The 18,302-nt window shown below is 42.7% G+C and overlaps 1 protein-coding gene across 1 annotated transcript; it reads right to left on the bottom strand.

Moving 5' to 3' along the window:
• Nucleotides 1-14,341: 14,341 nt before the first annotated feature.
• Nucleotides 14,342-15,235, bottom strand: LOC135277745 (large ribosomal subunit protein eL6-like). Its single transcript, XM_064383730.1, has one exon. The coding sequence runs from the start codon at nucleotides 15,233-15,235 to the stop codon at nucleotides 14,372-14,374; it is 864 nt and encodes a 287-aa protein (XP_064239800.1). The 3' UTR covers nucleotides 14,342-14,371.
• Nucleotides 15,236-18,302: the final 3,067 nt, after the last annotated feature.

Below are 18,302 nucleotides of genomic sequence, written 5' to 3'. Positions count from 1 at the left end.
GACCCTAGCCACTAGGGCATAGCATTCAGGAAAAAGCCAAATATGCACCCTGACTGCTCCACAAGTCACAAGCCAGCATGGATCCTGGAGTGTGAAGCCAGTGAAACAGACGCAGCAGCTGGGCTGGACGAGGACTTTCTGATTGGCCTGACTACTTGAGAAAGGTTACAGGGAGTGGGAAAAACCTGACCTTTCTTGAAATGTGGAATGTCACCGGAGGATTCCCCACACGAAACAAAGAACGGTTGACCCATCACCTGTGCATTTCTATTCTATACTCAGAGCAAAGCAGTGATCTCTTGGTTATTCTGTTATAGGTTTCTTCTACTGTGGCAAAAAGCCTGAACTGATGGCCTTCCGGATGTGTATTTAAAACCATGTTTCTGAATGGGCAAATTAACATAACTGCTGTTTTTAGCTCAGGCATAGCCTGAGTTAAACAGCTAAGAAATCTCCACCAGATTATTCATTTATACACGGGCACTTCGGTCTTTCTCTCTTCTTACCCTATAAACTTTTTTTTTTTTTTAAATGAAGTCTTGCTCTGTCGCCCAGGCTGGAGTGCAGTTGCCTGATCTCGGCTCACTGCAACCTCCGCCTCCCAAGTTCAAGCAATTCTCCTGCCTCAGCCTCCCGAGGAGCTGGGATTACAGGCATCTGCCACCACGACCAGATAATTTTTGTATTTTTTGTAGAGATGAGGTTTCACTATGTTGGTCAGGCTGGTCTTGAACTCCTGACCTCCTGATCCACCCGCCTCAGCCTCCCAAAGAGCTGGGATTACAGGTGTTAGCCACTGCGCCTGGCTCTACCCTGTAAACTGTAAAAGTCTCCATGGTAAATGTGATAGATGGCATAAAGGTAAGCAAAGCTCTTGATGAGAGTAACATGAGATTTACAAATTACTCTAAATTACTACTAATAATAGTAGTTTGTATTTGTGGAATTTTAAAAAATATTTCATAGTACTATCAAAACCATACATTCGTCAACAAACACTCACTGAAAACCAACTATGTGCCAGGACCTCTGGGTGATGGGGGAGACAGCAATGTTCAAGACAAATAAGGTTGCTACTCTCCTGTATCTCATATTCTAGAATGGTATGGGATGGAGAGAGACAAATGAGTAAATAATAAATGAACAGGATATGTCCAGATAATGACCAGATATATGAAGATAATAAAATTATGTAATAAAAAGTGCCTCTGGAGGGGAGACTGTTTTAGACCGAATGGTCACAGAGTTTCTGTGAAGAGAAAATAGGACAGAATTTCTTAGACCCTGGGTGGAACCTAAACCTATCTATTCCAGTGTCCTTAGCTTAGGTGAGAAAACATAGGTCCTGGGAACTTATGAGTGAGAAAACTAAGATCAGTACAGGTTAAAGGCTTATTGTGACAAACAAGTATAGTTATCTTACGCAGTGCCTGGGCAGACAGAGAACTGCAAACAATTGCTTGGTCATCAGACAGCTCCTTTGTGCATATTAGAAGACAGGTGCCCCTTTCTCAGGGCAAATGCCCTTGTGCAATGCACAACCTGCACAAATGTACATGACATCCCTGCTCACAAAGTTAGAAGTACTAACTGCTCACATCAATTAGGAGCAGGTTCAAATGCAAGTAAGAAACACCCCAAATAGGAGTTCAAACTAGATAATTTCTCTCATATAACAATGGGAGTCTGAAACAATGTGTTCATCAAAGAATGAATTAATTTTTATAATGTGGTATATATACACAATGAAATTCCATTCAGCCTTAAAAAAGAAACAGGAAATTCTGTTGTTTGTGAAAATATAGATAAACCTAGAGGACATTATGTTATGTGGCATAAACCAGGCACAGACAGACAAGTATAGCACGATCTCACTTGTATGTGGAATTTTATGTTTTATTTTTATTTTCTTATTTTTTAAATTTTTTCATTGTCTTAAGCTCAATTCTCAGGTGAATGTATGTGGAATTTTAAAAAGTGGAACTCATAGAAGTAGAGCATAGAGTGGTGGTTACCAGAGCCTGGGGGAAAGGGGAGTGTAGAGGGAAAGGGAAGACATTGGTCAACAGGTATAAAGTTACAATTAGGGCCGGGCGCGGTGGCTCAAGCCTGTAATCCCAGCACTTTGGGAGGCCGAGGCGGGTGGATCACGAGGTCAAGAGATCGAGACCATCCTGGTCAACATGGTGAAACCCCGTCTCTACTAATACAAAAAATTAGCTGGGCATGGTGGCGCGTGCCTGTAATCCCAGCTACTCAGGAGGCTGAGGCAGGAGAATTGCCTGAACCCAGGAGGCGGAGGTTGCGGTGAGCCGAGATCGCGCCATTGCACTCCAGCCTGGGTAACGAGCGAAACTCCGTCTCAAAAAAAAAAAAAAAATAAAAAAAAAAAAAATAAAAAAAATAAAGTTACAATTAGATAGGAGGAATAAGTTTTGGTGTTCTATTGCACAGCTCAGCAACTATAGTTAATCATGTAGTATATGTTTTACAATAGCTAAAAGAGAGGATTTTAATCGTCCTCACCACAAAGAAATGATAAACATCTGAGATGATAGATATGATAATTAACTGATTTGATTATTCCACACGAGCCCACAAATATATGCAATGATTGTTTGTCAATTAAAAATAAAATAAATCTTTTTTTGTTGTTGTTGAGACAGAGTCTCACTCTTGTCACCCAGGCTGGAGTGCAGTGTCGGAATCTTGGCTTATGGCAACCTCCGCCTCCCGGGTTTAAGCAATTCTCCTGCCTCAGCCTCCTGAGTAGCTGGGGTTACAGGAACGTGCCACCACGCCTGGCTAATTTTTGTATTTTTTTTCTTTTTTCTTTTTTTATTTTAGTTTTTTTTAAAGGCTAGTCAAGTGAAGCAGTGGGAGTGGAGAAGGAACAAAGAAATCGGTAACTGGTTGTGATCAATTAGTTGTAAACACCACTGCACTCGGACCAGCCAATTTTTGTACTTTTAGTAGAGACGGGGTTTCACCACGTTGGTCAGGCTGGTCTCAAACTCTTGACCTCGTGATCCGCCCAGCTCAGCCTCCCAAAGAGCCGAAATTACAGGTGTGAGTCACCATGACCAACCTAAAATAAATCTTTAAAAAAGAGAGAGAAAGGAAGTTTGGAAATGGATAGTTTGTCAGGGACCCAAGCTACTTCCATCTTTTGTTCTGCCATATTTATTGCCAAGGTAACATCATGCCTCAAGATTATATCATGTTTTAGGTAGCAGTAAATACAAAAGAGACAAAGGGGATGCATGTCCTCCCTTTAAGGAACTTCCAGGAAGTTCTACATCACACTTCTGTTTATATGTCATTGGTCAGAATAAGTCATGTGACCTGTGTGCAAAGGCGACTGGGACTTGTAGTCTTTAGCTAAGTGGCTACATGTTCAGCTAAAATCAGAGTTCTGCTTTTAAAAAGAAGCAGACAATGAGTATTGGAAGGTAGTCAGTAGTCTCTGCCACACCATCCAGACCCAGATCACCTGTGTCAAATCTGGGGACAGGAAGTGTCAGTGTGTGAGAACTGAAAAAGCTAGTCATTAAGAGTTACAGTATCTGGAGCCTGACTCTACCACTTGCTAGCCCAGTGACCTTGAGCAATTTACATATTCTCTTTTAGCTTTAGATTCTTTACCCATTGGGAGAATAAAGACTATGTAATGTTTAGGGTTTCTTGATGATTAAGAGATAATATTTTTAAGAAATAAAGCATCTGGCCGGCATGGTGGCTCACGCCTGTAATCCCAACTCTTTGGGAGGCCGAAGCGGGTGGATCACTTGAGGTCAGGAGTTCGAAACCAGCCCGTCCAAAGTGGCGAAACCCTGTCTCTACTTAAAATACAAAATTAGCCGGGCATGGTGCTGCATGCCTGTCATCCCAGCTACTTGGGAGGCTGAGGCAGGAGAATCGCTTGAACCTGGGAGGCGGAGGTTGTAGTGAGCCAAGATCGTGCCACTGCACTCCAGCCTGGGCAACAAGAGCAAAACTCCATCTCAAAAAAAAAAAACAAAAAAAAAAAAAACAGAAAAAAGAAAAAGAAATAAAGCATCTGGCCAGGCGCCCTGGCTCATGCCTGTAATCCCAACACTTTGGGAGGCCGAGGCAGGCATGTCACCTGAGGTCAGGAGTTTGAGACCAGCCTGGCCAAGATGGTGAAACCCCGTTTCTACTAAAAATACAAAAAAGTTGGCTGGGCATGGTGGCGAGCACCTTTGATCCCAGCTACTAGGGAGGCTGAGGCAGGAGAATTGCTTGAACCCAGAGGCAGAGGTTGCAGTGAGATGAGATCGCACCACTGCACTCCAGCTTGGGCAACAAAGGCAAAACTCCATCTCAAAAATAAATAAACAGGCCGGGCGCGGTGGCTCACGCCTGTAGTCCCAGCACTTTGGGAGGCCGAGGAGGGTGGATCACGAGGTCAGAGATCGAGACCATCCTGGTTAACATGGTGAAACCTCGTCTCTACTAAAAATAAAAAAAATTAGCTGGGCACGGTGGCGCGTGCCTGTAATCCCAGCTGAGGCAGGAGAGTTGCCTGAACCTAGGAGGCGGACGTTGCGGTGAGCCGAGATCGTGCCATTGCACTCCAGCCTGGGTAACAAGAGCGAAACTCCGTCTCCAAAATAAAAAAACAAACAAACAAACAAATAAATAGCATTTACCTATACCTGGCAGGTAAGAAGCATTTAGTAAATATGATTTTCCTTTTTTCTTTTTTTTTGAGACAGAGCCTCGCTCTGTTGCTTAGGCTGAGGTGCAACGGCATGATCTCGGCTCACTGTAACCTCCGCCTCTGTGTTCAAGCAAATTTTTCTGCCTCAGCCTCCCGAGTAGCTGGGACTACAGGTGCCCACCACCATGTCTGGCTAATATTTTTTCTATCTATGGTAAATAGTTTTCCCAGCTCTGCCTACTACAACTGTCTCTCTCTCTCTCTCTTTTTTTTTTTTTGACTGCCTTTTTTTTTTAAAGGTCTTAAGATGAGCCTGTTTATCTTCATCTCTCCCTGCCCTCTTCTTCAATAATCCCAAACTATGTGCATAGAAAGCTGTTTATGCACCAGGTGAGGTGGCTCACACCTAATCTCAGCACTTTGGGAAGCCGAGGCAGGTGGATCACTTGAGGTCAGGAGTTCAAGACCAGCCTAGCCAACTGATGAAACCTGGTCTCTACTAAAAATAAAAAATAAAAAAGAATAGCTGGGTGTCGTGGCGTGTAATCCCAGCTACTCAGGAGGCTGAGGCAGAAGAATCATTTGAACCCAGGAGGTGGAGGTTGCAGTGAACTAAGATCACACCACCGCACTCCAGCCTGGGCAACAAGAGCGAAACTCCATCTCAAAAAGAAAAAAAAAAAAAAAAGAAAGCTGCTTATACCTCAAAAATCCTGTCACAATGAGGCTGACTTAGGGAAGGTCATTTACGGATGCTTCAGACATGAACTAGACAATGCCCCTTTTGGGGTGGGACAGCCAAAGGAGTGGTAAATTACAAGGCTGCCATGCAGGCATGATTGCTGCCTGTGATCTTAGGGGTTGTGCCCTGCACAGAGCAACAGACTCAGGGCTGGAGCAAAGGCTGACATCTAGGCTGAGATCCTCTTGCATTAACTGGGGTGGGGGGGCAGGGAAGAACTTTTTTTTCTAACAGCGCTAAAGGGTCAATTTCTATGCCTGAAGGGTTCTGTTTTTCTGAATTCCACAAAGGAATCTTCCCTGCAGGCAGTGTCCCCAGTTACCCGTCAGAACAGGTCCAAACTTCAACCATTCTCCTTCTTTCTTCAGTGCCCTGGCCACCTTCCCCACTCCACGTGCCATCAACAAACACGGGACATAGATCTGCTTGTTGAGTATGTACCTTTCTCTGCGCTTCCATTACCTGAGTCATGAGTATGCATAGTGGTCATTTGGCTCCAACTTTTTTTTTTTCTTTGAAAAAGGAAAAGACAAAAACTTTGTGGCTTAAAAGTAGAAGTGTCAAGATGGTGTTACAATTATAGCACCAAAGTCTGGAGAAATGCCTCAGACATGGAAAGCATTAAAATATAGAAAGCTAGTTTTCTAAAATAGTTTTATGGCACTGATTTAAATGGTTTGGATTTTTCCCCTGTAAAGTTTATTTTACTTTTTCTTCTTCTGATTGTAATCAGTCATCTAAAAGACAACTGGAAGAAGCCTTTGGGAACAGTCATTTTTAAATGACGAGATATCAAAATGACTTTGGGAAGAAGGAAAAAAAAAGGAACCTACAAGTGCCATAACCCAGAAAGTAGCTACATTTGTGTAAGGAGGTATAAGACTCCAGGGCTTAGGTTCAAGGCCATTTCTTTTTGCTTAAAGGCTTGAAAACGGAGAAGAAAGAAAAGTCCACAACCCCAAACAACAGCAATATAAAAAAGCTGTCACCCAAAGTCTTTCTTCCCAGTGGAAAAATATCAAGGATATTTCTAAGTTAATTGGACACGCCATTAGAAGTGACTGTCTGGAAGGCTTTTGGGTTGATATCACTAAGCCAGTCTCTTCATGAAGATATTTTATTTCCAACCGAACTGTGTAGTGAATCATATGTTATTTTTCATTTTTAAACTTTTTAGAGCAAACTATTTTGAGCTACAGACTCTGTTGGGTCTCCTGCTCTAGATGATCACTAATGTGAGAAGTCACATCATCCTGAGTCCTGAAACACTCTTGAAGACTACCTGGCTGGGCGTTTTGTCAGTGTTTTTTGGTTTGGTTGGTTTCGGGTTTTTTTTTTTTGACGTGGGGTCTTGCTATGTAACCCAGGCTGGAGTACAGTGATGTGATCTTGGCTCACTGCAGCCTCAACTTCCTGGGCTCAAGCCATCCTTCCGCCTTAGCCTCCTAAGCAGCTAGGACTACAGGCATGTGCCCCAACAACTAGCTAATTTTTTTGAATTTTTGGAGAGACAGGGTCTCTCTTTTTTTGTGTCAGAGTCTCGCTCTGTCACCAGGCACCAGGCTGGGAGTTCAGTGGCACAATCTCGGTTCACTGCAATCTCCGCCCCCTGGGTTCAAACAATTCTCCTGCCTCAGCCTCCCGAATAGCTGGGACTACAGGCGCACACCACCACACCCAGCTAATTTTTGTATTTTAGTAGAGACGGGATTTCACTATGTTGGCCAGGATGGTCTCGATCTCTCGACCTCGTGATCCTCCCGCGTCAGCCTCCCAAAGTGCTGGGATTACAGGCGTGAGCCACTGTGCCCAGCCTCAGGGTCTTATATTGCCCAGGCTAGTCTCAAACTTCTGGCCTGAAATGATCCTCCTGTGTTGGCCTTCCTAAGTGTTGGGATTACAGGAGTAAGTCATTGTGCCCGGCCCTTGTGTTCATAGCTTCATAAAGAGCTTGCGATTTTTTTTTGTCAGGTTCCACCATCTTCTCATTATATTAATGAATGCCACCCACAATGAAAAATTAACATTTTCTGAACTAGAGAGAGTAAAATAAGGTAAGACACTAATATTGTTGGCCATTTTTTGACTATATATCAGCACCTGCAGCATATGCCATAGCATTTCCCGTTTCATGTAAATATAGCCTCAAAAAGTGCTCTTTTTTGTCCCACGCCTACATTGCAAAAAGATAAAAGTCAAAAACTTTATAGTTTAAAGTTCATTTTTTTAAGTTTATGTAACCAACTTGTGACAGCTACATTATAACCAGCGATAACTCAAGAAAGCCTCGTTATGGTATACTGGAAAAAGAATAGCAGATAACTGCAGAATGCACCATCAGTGATAAATAACTCTTTGAGCAAAAGTGTCAGGCAGTTCAAAAAGCAAAAAAGCAAGCTGTAAACAGTAGCAGGCAGAGGGCAGTCTTAATATGCATGCTGTTGCTTGAGAGGCCTGCAGAGCATCAGTCTTTTCAGTTACAACATGCAGATACCCAATACAGAAAAACGCTATGATGAAACCTACTGGAAAAGAAAATTGACATGTGTATAAACAGAAAGATTTCAATGACACCCCAAAATATACTAATGTGAATGGTGCGGCATTAAGTTCTGTAGGAAAAACAATTGCACTCAAAAATTATCCATTCGTTTATTCATTTAGCGAAGATTTATTGAGTATCTACTAAGTACCAGGCACTGATAGGCCCTGGGACCACAGAGATAAAGAAAATATGGTCCCTGCACTATAAATCTCAGGTATTATTAAAACAAGTGCCATCTACATATACTTAACAGAAATGCATTCATATGTGCACCGAAAGATAGCACAAGAGTTTTATAACAAAAGCTGGGAGCATTGGCCCATGCCTGTAATCCCATGCTACTTGGGAGGAGGGGTGGGAGAATGCTTGAGCCTGGGAGTTTGAGGCTACAGTGAGCTATGATGACACCACTGCACTCAGGCCTGGGCAACAGAGTAAGACCCTGTCTCTAAAAAAAAACTAAAATTAAATTAATTGTAACAGCCCTATTTATAATTCCCAAAACTGAAAACAACTCAAATGTCCATCAGCAAGAGACTGGATAAACTATGTGACAGCCATACAGTGAAATACTATTCAGCAATGAAAATAAAAGCAATTGAAGCAACAGATGAATTTTACAATGTTGAGTTAAAGAAGGTAGATATAAAAATATCATATTGCATTATTCCATTTATATAAGGTTTAAAAGTGGCAAAATCAATTTGATAGAGCACAGGATAAGGCTTAGAGTGGAGATGAGGGGGTAGTAACTGCTTGGTGTACAGTTGCTGGGCAGTTTTGTTTTCTGATCTGGATGGTGGGTACACAGTTGTGATCACTTTGTAAAAATGTATTGATTTACATATATGCATATTCAGCACTTACCTTACGTTTCTATTTAAAAGTATATTGAAAAATAAATGCCAGCAATATATAAGCAATATATTTCAATGTATGTTAATCATTGGGATTGGTTTTAAGAACCAATTGTGGCCTCTCTGTGACTTGCCTCAATTTTCCTGTGCTTGTACTCTATACAAAGGAAAATGGATACTTAAAAATACATCATTAGAAATATCATTAAAGATCTTTAGGCTGGGCGTAGCGGCTCACGCCCGTAATCCCAGCACTTTGGTAGGCTGAGGAGGGGGGATCATGAGGTCAGGAGCTCCAGACCAGCCTAACATGGTGAAACCCCATCTTTACTGAAAATACAAAATTAGCCAGGCATGGTGGTGCATGCCTGTAATCCCAGCTACTCGGGAGGCTGAGGCAGGAGAATCGCTTGAACCTGGGAGGCAGAGGTTGTGGTGAGCCAAGATCGTGCCATTGCACTCCAGCCTGGACAACGAGTGAAACTCTATCTCAAAAAAAAAATCTTTAGTAATTTTCTTCCAATTTTGAAAAAATCAACCATCTTTTGGTCTACTCATCATTTAACAGCAGCTCTAGAATGTTTAGAATTCTGCTAAGAATGTACCCTAACAGCAAATTTATATACAAATATTTGGCTAATTTTTTTTAATCAAGTTCAGATCTTAAGTTAAATTGCTATTTGATGTTTGCTTTCTACGTATTAAAATCCCACCAAGAAGTTTTTGTCAGGAGAGTGAATTCTGAGAGATATCTAACGGGCACAAAGAAGTCACAGCTCTACCAACTACTGTTTTGTTTCTACATTTGAGTGCCTACCTGCCCATTACTGTTTATTAGCTTTTGCTCATGTGGGCAGACGCCCTTGATAAAACTAAAATTTGTTATTGAACAAAGTCAAATTATCCAGCTAGGTACGATGTTGGAGACAGCCACATAATTCATATCTGCCCAGTGCTAGGACCTTGAGTTGACACATTTTGCCAGCCTTAACTAGTAAAGCTTAGAATTTCCACCAGGCCTTTTCACCTAGAAGCCCATGAGCATGTTCTCAGAATGAAATGTACCTTCATGGACGTTCTGGAGGTACAAGAACTACTCTGTTTCATTTGTATTCTAAGTGGCTAGCCTTGAGGATTCATGCAGTGTTTAATTTATAAATAGCGTTTTATAAGGCACAGAATTCCAGGAGGTAGAAAATGTTGTGTTACAGAAATGGTGACTAAGTAGAAAATAAGTAGTGAACTTTGACGGGAAAACAATGCTGGCATAAGCCTAACCTAAATCGTGGCTGCAAGTGTTCTTTAGGTGCTACTACTGTATTTGGTTTGACTTAAAATAGAAAAATTCTTAGCCTGTAAGTTTCAAGAAGCAGGCTGACTGACATCAATAGCATATGCCCCAGAATGCACCAAAGCAGACATTTAAAAATATATTTAATTGGCCAGGTGTGGTAGCTCACGCCTGTCATGCCAACACTTTGGGAGGCTGAGGCGGGTGGATCACGAGGTCAGGAGTTCAGGACTAGCCTGGCCAAGATGGTGAAACCCCATTTCTACTAAAAATACAAAATTAGCTGGGCACGGCGGCAGGTGCTTGTAATCCCAGCTACCTGGGAGGCTGAGGGAGGAGAATTGCTTGAACCTGGAGGTAAGAAGTTTCAGTGAGAGCTGAGATTGTGCCACTGCACTACAGCCTGGGCAACAGAGTGAGACTCTGTCTCAAAAAGAAACTATACATATATAATTATGGAAAATTATGGAATTTTCCATACACATAATTGTGGAAAATTCCAAAACATACACAAAAGTGTAACAAAATGTTATAATGAATCTCCTTGTGCCAATTACCCAATTTCAACCAAAATGAACATTCTATGAATCTTGCTTCCTCTATCCCTTCCACCTATATTTACACCCTTCCTTTTTTCCTTTTTACCTCCTTCCCTTTCCCTTCCTTTTTCTTTTCTTCCTTCTTGCTTCCTTTTCCTGAAAATTTTAAAAGAAAGTCTAGGACGTCATGTAATTTCCTTTGTAAACACTTTAGTAAACATCTCTAATATATATTTTTTAGACAGGTGCCTCCCTCTGTCGCCCAGGCTGGAGTGTCGTGGCACCATCACAGCTCATACAGCCTTGACCTCCCAGGCTTAAAGGACTTTCCGCCTCAGCTTCCTAAGTAGCTGGGACCACAGGCAAGTGCCACCATACCCAGCTACTTAAAAAAAAATTATCATAAAGACGGAGTCTCCCTGTGTTGCACAGTCTCATCCCTCACTTTTTAATGCATAAATTTGTTATAGAAACTGGCTCTTCTGGGCACAGTGGCTCACGCCTGTAATCCCAGCACTTTGGGAGGCTGAGGCAGGAGAGTCATTAGAGGTCAGGAATTCTAGACCAGCCTGGCCAACATAGCCAAACTCTGTCTCTACTAAGAATGCAAAACTAGCTGGGTGTAGTGGTCCATGCCTGTAGTCCCAGCTACTCAAAAGGCTGAGGCATGAGAATCACTTGAGCATGGGAGACAGAGGTTGCAGTGAGCTGAGATGGCACCACTGCACTCCAACCTGGGTAACAGAGTGAGACGCTGTTTCAAAAAAGAGAATATGTTGTGTTACAGAAATGGTGAATAAATAGAAAGAAAGGAGAAAGAGAGAGAGAAACAGTGAGGGAGGGAGGGAAAGAGGGAGGGAGGGAGGGAGGGAGGAAGGAAGGAAGGAAGTTAGTTAAAAAGAAACTGGTTCATTTTTCACTATAGGATGTTTTATTCTGCATAGGACTGACTATCTTCCTGTGGTTATTTTACTTGTTCTTCTGTCCCCTGTAAGTGGCAGTTAAATCTAGACGTTGATTAGATTTGATTCATTCTTTTTTTCTTTTTTAACCATCATGGCCATTTTAAGCCTTAATCTGCTGTCATTTAAAATGCTTTTGGACTTTGCATAATTTCCTTCTACATCTTTTTATTGTTGTTTGCAAGGTTCTTTGAACTAACTGCACCATGGGCCATGCCCTAGTTAAGACCTGGTGGCCCCTGTGACCCACACGTACTCCCTGAGCCAGAAAGTCTGAGTCAACCTTATGACACTGGCCGCTGCGGCCTGAATAACCGATCTTGCAACATTCTGCCATTGTTCCTGCCTCAGTCACTCCTGACTTAACTGATAAGCCAATTTTGTGACTCAGGACCTTGGACCTTGTGACACCCACCACCCGTGACACCCCCCACTCCCCTGCCTCCCCAGGTTTGAAAAAGCTGCCCTGAACTGTAACTTCTGTAACTTTCCACTGCCTACCCCAAACCTATAAAACCAACTCCTATCCCACTGCCCTCCTCTGACTCTCATTTCGGACTCAGCCTGCCTACACCCGGGTGAATAAACAGCCTTGTTGCTCACACAAAGCCTGTGTAGGTGGCCTCTTCATTCAGAGCATGCCTAACGTTGTTTTTAGTTCTTATTTAATATGGTACTTTATTCTGTTAGTGGCCTCTTGTAACCACCCAGTGGGTTCACCTTGCCTTCTGCCTAGACAGAGCTGATTTATCAAGACAGGAGAACTGCAATGGAGAAAGAGTAATTTGGCTGGTGGGATAACACACACCTGTAATCCCAACACTTTGAGGGGCCAAGGTGGCAGATCACCTGAGGTCAGGAGTTTGAAATAGCCTGGCCAACATGGTGAAACCCATCTCTACTAAAAATACAAAAAAAAATTAGACAGGCATGGTGGTGCATGCCTGCAGTCCCAGCTATTCAGGAGACTGAGGCAGGAGAATTGCTTGAACCTGGGAGGTGGAGGTTGCAGTAAGCCAAGATCGCCCCACTGCATTCCAGCCAGCGGGGACAGAGCGAGACTCTGTCTAAAAAAAAACGAAAGTAATTCACGCAGGGCTGGCTGTGCAGGAGACCAGAGTTGTTTTCTTATGCAAATCAGTCATCCAAAAACTTGGAGTTCAGAGGGTTTTTTTTGAGACAGAGTCTCGCTTTGTTTGCCAGGTGGAGTGCAGTGGCATAATCTTAGCTCACAGCAACCTCTGCTTCCCGGGTTCAAGTGATTCTCCTACCTCAGCTTCTCGAGTAGCTGGGACTACAGGCAGACACAACCATGCCCAGCTAATTTTTTTATTTTTAGTAGAGATGGGGTTTCACCTATTGGCCAGGCTAGGCTTAGTCTTGAACTCCTGACCTTGTGATCCACTGGCCTCGGCCTCCGAAAGTACTGGGATTACAAGCTTGAGCCACCACTCCCAGCCTGAGATCAGAGTTTTTTTTTTTTTTTTGAGACGGAGTTTCGCTCTTGATACCCAGGCTGGAGTGCAATGGCGCGATCTCGGCTCACCGCAACCTCCGCCTCCTGGGTTCAGGCAATTCTCCTGCCTCAGCCTCCTGAGTAGCTGGGATTACAGGCACGCACCACCGTGCCCAGCTAATTTTTTGTATTAGTAGAGACGGGGTTTCACCATGTTGACCGGGATGGTCTCGATCTCTTGACCTCGTGATCCACCCGCCTCGGCCTCCCAAAGTGCTGGGATTACAGGCTTGAGCCACCGTGCCCGGCCGAGATCAGAGTTTTTAAAGATAATTTGGTAGGGGGTAGGGGGCAGTGAATCAGGAATGCTGATTGATTAGCTCAGGGATGAAATCACAGGGAGTCGAAGCTGTTCTTATGCTGACTCAGATCCTGGGTGGGGGCCACAGAACTGGTTGGCAGGTCCAGGTGGGGCCATCCGGTTGTTAGAAATGCAAGAACCCGAAAAGACATCTCAAAAGGCAGATCTTAGGTTCACAATAGTGATGTTATCTTTAAGAATAGTTGGGGAAGTTGCAAATCTTAGGACCTCCAGAATAATGACTGGTAATATTTAGAATCCCAGCTCTTCTCATTCTAACTTGGGTGGCTGGTGGCCTTTTATTCATTTTACAAGAACAGTCTAGCTTTTGGTAAGGGCTACTGTTATTTAAACTATAAACTAAACTCCTTCCCAAGGCTAGTTCATCCTACACTTAGGAATGAACAAGGGCAGTTTAGAGGTTAGTAGCAAGATAGAGTTGATTAGGTCATCAGATATCTTTCACTGTCACAATTTCCTTAGTTACCACTTTGCAAAGTCAGTTTTAGTCTTACTCTGTGAATGGTCACTCAGCCTCTTGTCAGCAGAGCTGGGAAGAGAACCTAAGTCTTTCCAAGTCTTATCCGATGCCCACATCACAGAATGCTTCTGGAAGGAGCAGAAGAGCTCCTTTTTTGTATTTCTCACATCCACCATAACCTTTTGAAATTAGAACCCTGCAGCAGTCTTGAAAAAAGTACAATTCGACCCTTCCCAGTCAAGGACTCATAAAACCCAAAGTAAAGACAGTGTTCATGTTATTGTTGCAGCTGAAAATTTTCTTTGCCATCAGCAATTACTTTTACAGTATTGAACAAAATTGAATCCTGGGCCAGAGAAAACAACTTCCTAGGGATTGATAATCATCCATGATCACTCTTTCCATTTCCTCCTGTCTAAGGTAATCAGTTATTTAATTAGATTATTAGGACATTTAAAACACCAATTTGTGAGGATAAATTCCATTTGTCAGGGCAAACACAGATCGCAGGTAGCCCTGGAGCTGAGGAATGGCTTTGATTTTTGGTAAAATATGTGAGTCCACAGCTTTCTGATCAATCTTGCGCTGCTCTGTAATCTCGTATTTCTCTTTTTCTGTGTCGAAGATCTCACCTTCCTGGTGTCTGGGCTTCCGCAGCTTCTTCTTGAAGTAAGCATCAGTAAGATGTTTTAGGATTTTTACATTGCTGATATCAATTTTGGTTGAGGTGGCAATGACAAATTTCTGGTGCGTTCTTCGCAGAGGAACTCGATTGAGGACCGGAGGTCCAGTCACAAGTAACAAGCCACTAGCCAGCTGCTTCAGGAAAACCACCCTCTTGCCCCTGTGGCGTCCAGTGAGGATGATCAGAATGGTCCCGGGGGTAATGCTGGCTCGCAGTTTTCTCACATGCTGACTAAAGGGTTTTTTGCCGTGGCTCAACATCTTTCGAAGCACATCTTCAGTAGGACAATACCTAGGCATTTTGCGAAGTTGAACCACCTGGGTACCGCCGTTTTTATCACCACCAACTGGTTTTGTAACAGTTGCAAGAACCTTCTCCTTCTTTTTCTTTTCAACCTTGGATTTAGCCGCTGAGTACTTCCTCTTGTACATGGCCTTTCTGGAATACATGGCAGATCGGGAATACCTGCCAATTCCTCTGACAAGAACAGGATTGCAGCTGCAATGGGGCTTCCCCTTCTTGGGCTTTTTAGCCTTGAGGTTAGCTTTTTTCACTTTGCTACCAGCATCAGCCTTCTTGGCTTCAGGTTTCTTCTCTTTAGTATCTGACTTCTCAACTTTTTCACCCGCCATCTTGCAAGATGGGAAAGAGCCCTGTCTAATTTTTTTGGATCAATTTGTCATATTTTCTTTTCTTTTTCTCTCTCTCTTTTTTTTTTTTTTGAGACAGAGTTTCGCTCTTGTTACCCAGGCTGGAGTGCAATGGCGCGATCTCGGCTCACCGCAACCTCCGCCTCCTGGGTTCAGGCAATTCTTCAGCCTCAACCTCCTGAGTAGCTGGGACTACAGGCGCGCATCACCATGCCCAGCTAATTTTTGTATTTTTAGTAGAGACGGGGTTTCACCATGTTAACCAGGATGGTCTTGATCTCTTGACCTCATAATCCACTCGCCTTGGCCTCCCAAAGTGCTGGGATTATAGGCGTGAGCCACCGCGCCCGTCCTTTTTCTCTTTTTTTTGAGACAGACTTTTGTTCTTGTTGCCCAGGCTGGTCTTGAACTCCTGACTTCAGGTGATCCACCCACCTTGGCCTCCCAAAGTGCTGGGATTACAGGCGTGAGCCACCGCCCCAGGTCAGCTTGTCATATTTTCATTGTGACTATCTTAATTATTGTAATCCTCACTAGTATTAAAATTCTTTTTTTCCCAAGACTGGCAAATAGAACCTAAATCTTTCCAAGTCTTATCCAGGGCTCTTTCCATCACTGAATGCTTCTGGAAGGAGAGCTCCCTTTTCCTATTTCTTATGTCAATATTGATCATTGATGATAATTATTGAAAATTGTTGAAGTTAGATCATGTAAACCAGAAGGTATCTGAAAGAGATCCCAATCAATTTAGAAAATTTATTTGGTCAAGGTTAGGGACACACCTGTGACACAGCCTCACGAGGTCATGAGGACATGTGCCTGAGATGGTCGAGGTACAGCTTGCTGTTTACACATTTTAGGGAGACCTGAGACATCAATCAATATGTGTAAGAGGTACATTGGTTCCATCCAGTAAGGTGGGACAACTTAGTGGGGTGGTGCTTCCAGGTCATAAGTAGGTAAGAGACAACAGGTTGTGTTCTTTTGAGTCCTTGATCAGCGTTCCACTGAATATACAATTTAGTCTGGTTCGATGAATCTGCATTTTTACACAAAGAACAGGGCAGAGAAAGCAATCAGATAAGCATTTGTCTCAGGTGAGCCTCAGAGGGATGACTGAGTTCTCTCTGTCCTTTGTCCACAAGGAATTTTCTTGTGGGCAAATTGTGAGGCGGGTATGTAGCTTTTTATCTTTGTAGCTATCTTATTTAGGAATAAAATGGGAGGCAGGATTGCCTGACATAGTTCCCAGCCTGACTTCTCCCTTGGCTTAGAGATTTTGGGGGTCCTGAAATTTATTTTCCTTTCACAATAAAAAGTAATGGGGTTTGCTATAATAATCTCTCTTTTAAAATAAAATGAGATAATAAAACTGAAAATTATTATTTTCTTCTCTCATCATGCCTAAAATCAGGTATCCAAAAGTTAACAAAACCTTAGTCAGCTTGTCATATTGACAGAGAGGGTTTGGAAGCTGTCATTTGACTCAAACAAGCTCAGGTCTCTTCTATATTCATGGCTATTTATTACAAATGAACTCTATTACTGTGATTTTAGCCTTATCTCCATGGGAGCCCATTTATTTATTTATTTATTTATTTATTTATTAATCTGTATTCTGTTGAAGGAAGCCCATTTATTAGCAAAAGCTGTTACACACTTTATTTATTTTATTTTATTTTATTTTATTTTCCCCCGAGACGGAGTTTCGCTCTTGTTACCCAGGCTGGAGTGCAATGGCGCGATCTCGGCTCACCGCAACCTCCGCCTCCTGGGTTCAGGCAATTCTCCTGCCTCAGCCTCCTGAGTAGCTGGGATTACAGGCACACACCACCATGCCCAGCTAATTTTTTGTATTTTTAGTAGAGACGGGGTTTCACCATGTTGACCGGGATGGTCTCGATCTCTTGACCTCGTGATCCACCCGCCTCAGCCTCCCAAAGTGCTGGGATTACAGGCTTGAGCCACCGCGCCCGGCCACACTTTATTTTTAAAAATACCCAGTGTTTCAAAAAAACTCCCAAATTGCTTTTCCCCTACTCTTATACCACCACCACAACCATCATCAAACAGAGAACTTCCGTGACCAAACATGGGGATTTTTCCCCACATACCAAGTAGTGGACATCAGCTGGGATTCTCCAGTTAAATTCCACACTGTCTACCCAGAGATAGTGTCAGATCTCACAGGGTGAGGCCTTAGTCCCCAAGACTGCCCCGACTCCAAACACCAGTTGTTAAGTTCCAGCCTCTGGAACTTCTGACCCATCAGCTTCAAACTGGGATTCCCACAACCCCCTCTTTGGGTTTCATTAATTTTCAGGAGCAGCTCACAAAACTCAGGGAAATTAACTATTATATTATGTTTCCTGGTTTATTATAAAGGATATTACAAAGGATACAGATAAATAGATGCATAAGGCAAAGTATGGGGAAAGAGGCAGGGAGCTTCTACGCCCTCCCTTGGCGCAAGACCCTCCAAGAAGCTCCATGAGTTCACCTATTTGGAAGCTCCTGAACCCAGTACTCTTGGGTTTTTATGGAAATTTAAGTATGTCAGCATTTCTTCCCCTTCCCCTAGTCCTGCCTCAGGGCAGGACTGCTCTGGGAGGGACTTAAGACTCACAATCAGGTAGGCAGGAAAGATGAGACTCCTGTGAAAGGACAGCCGGAGGTCAGAGCCCTTCTCCTGAGGCCTAACATGCCCAACATGATAACAAAATACTGCACCAGGGGTTAGGGGAGTTATGAGCCAGGAACGGTGAACAAAAAAAATTATATAATACATATTTATATGTATACCATTGTATATATTATATACACATATGCACGTATAATATACATAATACTGCATATCATAACATCAATTGTTATTAATTACACATATCAAATATTATATATTAATATTAATTTATATTTATAGTATTATTAATTAACATGTATTATTAATATATATTATTGTCTATTGTTTATATTATTACACAATTATATACTATTACTTTTATGCTAATATATATTATTATATATTATATATAAAAAACCTCCTTGC

This window comes from Aotus nancymaae, unplaced genomic scaffold (genome assembly GCF_030222135.1).
Source record: "Aotus nancymaae isolate 86718 unplaced genomic scaffold, 86718_ANA_hifiasm-v0.15.2.pri h1tg000033l, whole genome shotgun sequence".
NCBI classification, from domain to species: domain Eukaryota; kingdom Metazoa; phylum Chordata; class Mammalia; order Primates; family Aotidae; genus Aotus; species Aotus nancymaae.
This window is presented reverse-complemented; position numbering and strand designations above follow the sequence as displayed.